We start from the raw sequence: 9,528 nt of genomic DNA on the forward strand, positions 1-9,528 counted from the left end.
CTCATCTTTACTGTGGGCCACATCAGCATAGCTGCTGTCCTCAAAGGGCCAGATATAACTTGTACATGTAAATAAATGTAATGAAAAATAAACAGTACTACTCCTTAATGTCAAATAACTCTATTATAACTTTTTAAAGTGACAATTGCAGTTGCATAGAAACACGTTTGCTTATTACTCTAGCATAAATCCTTTTTACATTGATTCTGTCAGGCTAGTTTATATGGACAGTGTTTAAATCCTAATATATAGTTGCCCAATCCGATATTTCAAGTCCCATTCCCCCTAGATTCATATAAAACTTGGTGTGTACTTATTCATTGTATTTATTCAATGAATGAATGAAATGTTTATGAATAAATACAAACCAAGTTTTATTTTTTTAAGAAATTAAAAACGTTTATCCTCTCGCGGGCCACATAAAATGACATGGCGGGCCACATTTCGCCCATGGGCCTTGAGTTTGACACGTGTGTTTTAGAAGAAGAGCAAGTTAGCCTCCAGCTTTGGAGTTTTGATTCATTTCTAAAGCACAGCAGCATTGTGTCATAATTAAATACAGTAATCAATGATGTTTTTAAGACGATTTATTTGACACTGAAAGAAACAAGATAATGGAATGCTTTCACACTCAACTTACTTTGAATTAACTTTTTCCAACAAAACAAAAAAAAATGCTTTGAAATCCTGGAATACAGTAATATTTGCAGGATAGAGAAATGATTTGTTCTGAGTGCATTATTAATCAATATCCTCAGTGCCAGTTCCAGTTTCAACATCACTGATGTCAACCTCAGCTTCTTTGACTGGATCCTGGTCTGAGGTTTCAGGATGGGACTCTTCCATTGACTCTTCGGGCGTCTCTGGTTGAGGGGGCGGTGTGTCGATGTCTCTTGCCAAATCCTCCTGGGAAAATAATCAGGAACATTTAAACATTTACTCAAATGAAAACTATACTGTAAGTGGCATCAAGGCGTTTGTGGGTAGCCAATTAGACGTCAAAAGCGTAAAACAACAACAGAATGGGAGATTACTGAGGTCCTTCTTTACTTGACATGTCTCGTGTTACCTGTGAAAGGCTTTCGCCTGTTTCTTCTTGAATCACTGGTTCTGATTCCTCTTGTTCCATTGGTTCTTCATCATATTTAATGAAGACTGGCTCTTGCTGAACAGGCAATTCTACTTCTTTCTCCACAGCAAAATTAGTTTCTTCTATAACTGGATTATGTTCCATCTGTAGGATAAGAGAAAAATATAGCAACCAAACACAGGCATAATAAGTAAATGAATCAGATTTTCTCATAAAAACCTCTCTATGCATGCGGCAAAGCCAGACAAATCTTTTTAAAAACATAAACTCAAAACAGATGGTACATTATTAAGATACAAGTGTGTTTACCTCTTTCTCCACAGGACTTGGCTCTGGTTTTTTATGGGCCTCCAGGACAGCCATGATGGAGGAAGGTATGTGAGCTTGCTGTTTCAGAGAAAGGCACTGTGTTAAAACAAAATCAATGTTCACACAGACAAAATGAAAGGACTAAGCCGGGTTCTAACCTGATGAGGTGTGAAGGAGTGGACATGCTGCAGAAGAGGCGCTCTCATTTCCGGACAGCGTTCAAACACGCTAGCCAGCTGTGCAGGTGGGAGCTGGAGCAGTACACTGTACGACTGAGGCTTGGTTCTTTGGCAGCACTTAACAAAACCTTCCCAGACTTTGGGATATTTCCACACCTACAGGACAAAACATCCAAACCTTTCAGATGGTAATGAAAACAGTGCCTACTTCCCTGAATATTTTTTACTGGCACAGCAAGTACAAAAAAAGATTGATTGGATTGGACGCTTTTTCTTTCGTAGAGCTAACCTGCTTAACAATAAGGCGCGACAGGATGTTCATGACAAATCCACCCAGTCGGGGATACATGGTGAGAGACTGGATGACAGTGCGCATGAGCAGCATAGGGAGAGGGTTCTGCTCCATCAGCTGCTGCATCACCACCGCTAGGACCTCTGAGGTGTAAACATTCCTCTCCGCAAAGCACAGGTTGGTAGCTGGAGCAGAAATACATAGGAAAAACCAAACAGGCAAGGTTCATAAATCCAAAAGTGTTTGGTTTCTTTGTACACAATTGGCACAAATGAGTGGAAAAAGAAGAAGAATTTTGTCAGGCACAAGAACATGACTGAAAGTATGTATAAAAACAGTCAAGGATGTGATTTACAAGGTCCCCAAAATTCCTAGAGAACCTCTGGTAAAGACTTGAAGATCAAAGGAAAAATGGCTTTCACAAAGGGAATGTCTGATAGCATCTTAAAAACCAAACTGTCATCATTTTTGTTTCAGGTGTCTCTGATCACTGACCTTTAATGATAGATTTCATATCGCATTTGACTGAGTCGATATTGTGTAAGGCAATGAGCAGGTCCCCAGGAGTGAGAGGGGAAACAGATGAACTTCCCTCACCTGCAACAACAGGACCAAGGGTCAACACCAGTCACCTTTACCACTATAAATAAAGCTCAGCAGTAAACAATGGATCTGGTTTCAAATATAAGTAAATATATTTTCATAAATAAAAGTAAGAAATTAGCATTAAAGATTTAATTAACATGTTTAATCAAATATATGCTTAATTTGCTATTGGGCTGGACTTGTGTAGTAGAAATGTCTAAAATTAAGCATGGATTCAAAGAATTATGCAAACATTAGATAAAAATAGCTCTTACTGTGCTGAGTTCCTAAGAGTCTGTTGAAGACCTCCTTCACAACAATCGGGTTCAGTTTGATGAGTTTAGGGAGAGCCTGGATGACTTCATTCTATAGATAACCAAAAACAAACAGGAATAGTAAAGACAATCCCGAAAAATCCTAGCGGTTGATTCACTGACTGTTAACTAGACTGGCACCTTTTCAAGACCATTTATGACGGGGATTAGGAAGCGAACATCTGGCACTCTTTTGTGGTAAAGGTCTCGCACCCTCTCCACCAGCTCTGGTGATGGTGGCACTACAATAAAGACAGTTTCCACATATTTCATTGTACGCTCTCATGGAGGACAATGCACCAAATCATGCAAAAATACATTTTCCTTTCAGAAAAATCTCCACTCTGTGACCTAAATCCAGTACAAATTAAACATTACCTTTATCAGTCAATATGTGCAGGCAGCGAGTGACCAGAGTCTCTGCTCCTTTAGGACAATTTTCAACCAGCAGTAGCAGCTCTGGAGAGTTCATCCCCATTCCACGAATCTAAAGCAAAGAGATAAATCAAAAAGCACAAACTACTCAAATGATTTAGTTCAAATCATTTCCTTTTTGATTTTCTTGAGGTCTTGTGAAAGCCCTTCATCAGACTTTAAAAAGGTACAGAGATCTAATATCTCGTTCTGCTCTCAAACTGTTTGTTTTTGTTCATAAGGAAGAGGTGTGAGGTGAGAAGTTTCAAGAATGTAGAGAAAAACTGAAAATAGGGAGAAAAAAAGGAAATTTTTGTTGAAACATGAAATCAAACAAAAAAATTTAGACTAATTTAAGATGTACACAAAAACATTTCAATTGGTGTTTAAAGGCACTTCCTTAAAAGGAAAAGTAGTAGAATAATTTCTTTTTCTGATGGAATGTACAAACTAACTCATGTACTGAAGTTTATAATGGTAAACCCATAAATAGGTCAAAATACAATTAAAATAAACCTGCATTACAGTGGCATTACTGCTGACCAATTAAAACATTCTCATCATTTCATCAATGGAAGCATGAACTCTGATTTTATTTTATGTTTTGTTTTAATTTGCGTGATTTAGGCAAAACCATAAAGTTAAAAAGTTTGACTGTTAAATTGTTTTTTTTATTATTATTCTGAGGGGTTGGTTTATGTTTCACGCTGCTTATGACTCAAACAACCCAAACTTTCCTAAACAAATGAGTGAGGAAAGCCTTACAGGCTGCTCTATTGCTCGGAGGACGCTGCGTTTGATGTCAGCAATGGCTTCAGTGTAGACGGAAGCCAGCTCGTGGACCAGCCGGTGGTTCAAAGGAAGCAGGGACAGGTAAAGGAAAAGACACTGTCTCACTGTCTCTTCAGTCCAGGGGGCAGCCACCTCTGTGTCAACAAATGCAAAGAGCATTGAGGCAAAAATGTGAAGATCGCATCATCACAATCATAAGTCAGATATGTTATGAACAAACCTGTATCCTTGTCGGCTCCAAAGAGCAAAGATGGCGGGTTGGGGTGAACCAGAAGCTGCAGGTAGTTTAGAGCAAACTTCTCGATGTAATCCCTCAGTTGGTCTTTCTCATACATGCGCTTCAGAAAAGCCAAGGCAGTGGTGCGCACCTGAAATGGAAGAGCAGATATTTAGCACAAGAACAGATCAGACACGTGCCCATCCCAGCATCACCTTCTCTTTCTCGTTGGAGCTGAGATCCAGAAGCACGTGCAGATACTGAAACTGCCTGGAGGGCCGCTTGACTATGAGCTCCTTCAGAGTTGTCATTCCTAAATATACGCGAGACTGAAACGAAAGGAAATGGCTCACAGAATGCTGAAGGAAAGGTTGAGAAGTAGCCACCGGAGTACAGCTGGGCTTTTTTGTGTTTTGTTTTTTTACCTCGTCCTCACAGTAACGCCGGATTACTTCTAATGCAGATTCGGTTATAATGGGAGCCTCCAGTACCAGCTTGGTGAAAAGCCTAGAAATAAGGAACACACAAATCTTCCTATACATACACAGCAACCAAAGCAATGTAGCAAATCTTGATACCAAGCATGTGTTCTTACCCATCCCTCTGCTCAGGCTTCTCCTGCAGGCCTGACAGCAGAGTGAAAAGACACTGATCATAGCTGTCCAGCAGGCCTGAAGGGAGCTGGCTGAGGTAAGTGTTATACTCTTGGTAGAGCAGAGAAAAGGCCAGATCACTCCTTGACCGGATGTCCTCTAAAATAAATTGAAGTACGTCCTCTTTCATCATTCCTTCAAACTGTGTCACAAGTCTGGAGAGGAGCTTTACTCTGATCTGCAACACAGATTTTACATTCTTATACCCCAAAGGAAGGAAATAGACTGACCCTATCCAGTTTTAACCCCCCTGCACTCGTTAAAGTCAAGATGTATCCTGATTTGGGTTACTCACATGGGACATTCCACTTTGTGCAATCGCTTTCTCTGAATGTAAAATGCGCTTCACAGCGCTTGAAGTCAACTTCTCATTCTGGGTGTCTGATAGAGGCTGAACAACATCTGACAAGCGGAACACTTTTTTCCTACCGCTTGCCCCCATCAACCTGTAAAGAACCAGAATCATGCGGGGTGACAAGCGAGATCTCACCCTCTTTGCTGTCTGAATGAAGTGCTAGAACTCACTTGGTTGGTGCAGATGGAAGGATGGGCTCTGGAAGCCTCTTTGGTGCGGCTGGAGGTTCCGTAGCAGAGGGCTTCTCGGAGTAACCTCCGACCACAGAGATGGCTTGGCCCAAGATCACAGCAGGAACTTTGCGTTTGATGAGAATGTCTTTAGCAGTAGAGTCTTCCTCGCTCTGTTCCTCTTTGCAAGCCTCATCCCCCTTTGCTTTGCTTTGTTCAAGACCTAAGGTTCAAAGTTCAGAAAATGCTCATATAAGACAAACCAGCATCTTTGAGGATTCTTATTTCGTTTTATGTTTTTTTCTTTTACTATGAAGTGTTTCTGGTGCACGTTTGTGATGCTCACCTGGACCAATTCCAGCTGCAGTCATCTGTGTAGCCATCATCCTGGCCAGATGTTTAATCTGCGCATCAGTACCTGCAGATTCAACAGGTGTGTATGTGGCCTGGAAAGATGCTGGCATCACATCAGGCAGATACACCATGCTGATGAGCACCTAAACCGAGGTAATGAAGAGTTTTAGGACACAAACCCTCAGAAAAAAAGACAGCCTGAGAATGATCTCAGACACTTACGAGGTTGGCGACATTTTCAGGAGTTAGCAGCGGGTGAAGGAACTCGGCCGTAAGGTCAAGGGCAGACTGCACGGCTGGAACGGCCGCTGGCTTGGGGGCTGCGAGGGGGGCTGGCTCCTCCTTGTCTTCATCATCTTCCATAAGAGCTGGTTCTAAACAGTAGAACACGCACCATAAATCAATAAAGAAACCATGTGTCTTTGCAAAAGCAATTTTAAAAAACCATAATAAATAAAGAAACCATGTGTCTTTGCAAAAGCAATTTTTATAGGCCTCCGATGCCCAAATATGGTTAGACATGAGTTATGCTAATTTCATTCAGAATATTCCCAAAAACAACATTATTGGAATAAAAAAAGAAGAAGAAAAGAAAACCTGTAATGAAACGGGATCGGAGTACCCAAAATATGTTTTAAATTCAAAAAATGTCTGTAATTGTTGTCACAAATTAAAACAAATCCATAGTGAATTTATAATCCACACTGATAGCACAAAATGAAACATTAAAATATAAACCGTGGGGGAATTAAGAAAAGAGCAAGAATAACCTAAAATTTTGAATCTAAAATTCTATTTCTATTAGTCAATCTAAAACTACAGAGTCACCACACAGTAATCTAAAGAATCTCTGGGTGTGATGCTGCTGCAATAGAGACTAACCTGTGCAGAAAGAAAAACTAAGTAAAGCAAAGTTACAGCCTCTGCAAGTGATGGCAAGAAAACAAACACTCGTAATCTTTCAACAAGTCCTTTAAAGACTGTTTTTTTTTTATAAAAATGTTATTTTCTAAGGCAGTCTGCATTTTTGTGGTGAACTACTCACCAATCTTGACCTTCTTTCCCTCTGTGTATTGCTCATAGCGAGGCCTCTTGCGAGGCTCTCGTGGTACAGGAGTGTTTCGAGTTATCTCAGTCTGAGGCATTCCCAGATCCAGCAGCAAAGTGCTGATCTGACCCTGGAACTCCACACTGCACGGATGTTTGAGAACTGCCACCAAGTGCAGCTTTAAGTTTTTTCGAACACTGCTAACCTGAGATTTGGCCAGAGTGGGGGGAAGGTTAGCTAGAAAAAAAGATAAATATTAATGATTGCACCTTAATAATAATGTTAAGGGGATAATATATATTTTTTTGACTAAGAAGCACTCACCGTGGAGGGTCTCATATGCTTGCACCACCTCTGACATGAACATTGGTCTTTGACGGGCAATCGTTGCCAAAGAACCCAATGCAGTGGTGAGGTTAATGCTGGATATAGCTGGGTGGACCATGAATTTTAAGAGCTTTTCCAGTGCACTCTTTCCTTCTTCACACAAAGTACCTGTTGATTCAACAGAATGTAATAAATCTATCCTGCAGTAAGAAAGATTTTAACATGCCTGTTTAAAAAAAAAAAAAAGAAAAAAAAAAGAGAGTTCTAAAATCTTTACCGTAGTGAATGTACGAATGGTCTTTGGGAACTTTGTCAAGGCTAATGTCAGCATCCTGGCGTTTGGGTACATCAGAGTCAGGTGTCCGCGGCGAGAGAGTGATGATTAAAGATTCTGTGAATTTGATGCTGTGTGTGCGAACACCATCATTGTCGGAGTCCAGCAAGGCCAACACTTCCCCTTTCATTTGAGTGATCAAGTCCCAGCATGCCTCCTGCATTTCTGACAGTGTTTTTGAGCTGACCAACCACTGGCAGAAAAGAAACAACAGAAGATGTGGGAACATAAAAACACCGTATTCCTATTATTTTAGCAGGAAATTATGCGAGTGACTTTAAGGTGCATACCTGTAATGTTACTTTATAGAGCTGAGTGAGTGTCAGAATGGCTTTCTTCACCACATTTACACTTTCATCCTTCAGCAGCATGTTTAGATTGGCGATAAGTCTAACAAGGAGCTCATTGTCCCTTTTACTAGTTGGGAAATAGATATAAAAAAAAAAGAGTTTCAATAAATATACATACATTTAAAAGTGTATAAGATGTAAAATGTTGACACAAACAACTAACCATGCTTCCTCTATAAATCCAATGACAAACTTTTTCACTTCTATTGATTTGTCGGTCTGAAACGCTATTATTTCCTGTAAAATAGAATTGGCAAGATACAAGAACATGACTGGGCCGATTTTAACTTACACGCTTACCATTCCTTTGCCATGAAAGGCAGGTGCTTACTTACATCCAAAAAGTTGTCAAGAAGGGACGGATCCTTGTTGATGATGAGCTCTTGAACCTAAAGGAAATTCAAACGCGTGACTTCAAATTCTTACAACCACCTCATCAGCACCTCAGTCGGTGCTGCTGTGTAGCAGTCATCTAAACTGCACAGATTTACACTACCAACCTGTTTGAGAGCAGTCAGCTTTTCATCAGTGGGTATGAGAGAAGCTTGATTCAGAAGCTCCACCACCTGAGAAAAGAAAGAACCAGAGTAAGTCTCTACAACGCTACAATAAGAGGCTAACCAGCCAAAAAATATTAGCATAATTTCTACTATATAGCATGTTTGAGCCAAATGAGGTGTTCTTAGCTATTAACCCCAGACAACTGCAAATGTAGACTACAGCCCCATTTAGATTAAACTGCAGCAATTGTAAATATTTCTTATATATTGCAATTTATCAGAACAAAATCGATGGCAGATTAAAAAATAAAGAATGTTTAGATAGCAAGATCAAGATTTAACTTGCATCACACAAAAAGCATTTAATGATTTGTTGTGTTTCTAGATGTATATTTTAAGACTTAAAATGCTTTATATGAACAATTTCAGATTAAAATATTTCTGTTTTAAAGTCTGCTACCTCCAGATTGTGTTGTTGTCCCTGAGATTGTAAACAAATCTTTCATCTTGTGCTAATTGTACAGACCTTTTCACTGGTGGTCATATCGACCCCTTTCGGAGTGTCCTCCGCCTTAGAAGAAATGTCCATGTTGCTGATGTTCCAGTCAGTAATAATCTTGCATGATCCTGAAAGGAAAACAGAAATAATAATAATAATTTAGAGCATACATAACAATACGAGAATTACGCATAACATCTATATTTTAATTCAAATTACTGAACGTTTTAAGTCAGACTACAAACATTCGTATGTATTACAGAAACACATATTCAATTGATAATACTTAAATAAACAAATTTCAATACGCAAGTCAGTATTTTTTTCTAACTTACCTACACGATTACCAGAATGATGAGAATGAATCCAGTTAGTTAGCTCGTAACATTAGGTTAGCCAAAACGATAAAATAATAATCTACTTTACTAAGCCAACTGCGTTATAGATACACTAACTCTTGTATTAAACGGGTAATTACAAATATGATCTATTAGACAACAAGATTTGCCTTGTTTTAGTACTTATTAAATATATGAATTAACTTTGCTAGCAAGCAAACAAAGCTACCGCCATATTTCATCGAAGAAGCTATGGTACGGTTCTTCTTCGGCTGTTTTCGGATACTCAAATAAAAGCAGCGCCTCCTGCTGGATTTGTGTGCCTCTAAGCTATTTTTGTTTATTTATTTTTTAACTATTAATAAGAACACTAGTATTGTTTACATCACATGGGAAACAAAATATGTG

At 39.3% G+C, this 9,528-nt stretch overlaps 1 protein-coding gene across 1 annotated transcript; it reads right to left on the reverse strand.

Annotated features, from left to right (window-relative positions):
- Nucleotides 1-572: 572 nt before the first annotated feature.
- sympk (symplekin) lies at nucleotides 573-9,471 on the reverse strand. The gene is made up of 27 exons (XM_023951218.2): nucleotides 9,118-9,471; nucleotides 8,810-8,910; nucleotides 8,284-8,349; nucleotides 8,119-8,172; nucleotides 7,947-8,020; nucleotides 7,724-7,850; nucleotides 7,377-7,626; nucleotides 7,097-7,267; nucleotides 6,770-7,009; nucleotides 5,947-6,098; nucleotides 5,717-5,867; nucleotides 5,371-5,593; nucleotides 5,141-5,291; nucleotides 4,788-5,023; nucleotides 4,618-4,699; nucleotides 4,408-4,521; nucleotides 4,196-4,343; nucleotides 3,949-4,109; nucleotides 3,148-3,256; nucleotides 2,911-3,011; nucleotides 2,731-2,821; nucleotides 2,366-2,467; nucleotides 1,868-2,055; nucleotides 1,558-1,734; nucleotides 1,400-1,477; nucleotides 1,070-1,234; nucleotides 573-906 (listed from the first exon to the last, which is right to left on the reverse strand). The coding sequence occupies exons 2-27, from the start codon at nucleotides 8,870-8,872 to the stop codon at nucleotides 742-744; spliced, it is 3,639 nt and encodes a 1,212-aa protein (XP_023806986.1). The 5' UTR covers nucleotides 8,873-8,910; nucleotides 9,118-9,471; the 3' UTR covers nucleotides 573-741.
- Between the last annotated feature and the right edge of the window lie 57 nt (nucleotides 9,472-9,528).

This window comes from Oryzias latipes, chromosome 21 (genome assembly GCF_053564925.1).
Source record: "Oryzias latipes strain Hd-rR chromosome 21, Olatipes_Hd-rR_3.1".
In the NCBI taxonomy this organism is placed as follows: domain Eukaryota; kingdom Metazoa; phylum Chordata; class Actinopteri; order Beloniformes; family Adrianichthyidae; genus Oryzias; species Oryzias latipes.

Excerpts from the sequence above, each read along its gene's own strand:
- sympk (XM_023951218.2), bottom strand. The coding sequence starts at position 8,872 with ATGGACATTTCTTCTAAGGCGGAGGACACTCCGAAAGGGGTCGATATG. Across the intron at positions 7,627-7,723 it reads TCTATAAAGTAACATTACAG|TGGTTGGTCAGCTCAAAAAC; the intron begins GTATGCACCTTA and ends CTTTTCTGCCAG. Across the intron at positions 4,700-4,787 it reads AAGCCTGAGCAGAGGGATGG|GCTTTTCACCAAGCTGGTAC; the intron begins GTAAGAACACAT and ends CCTTATTTCTAG.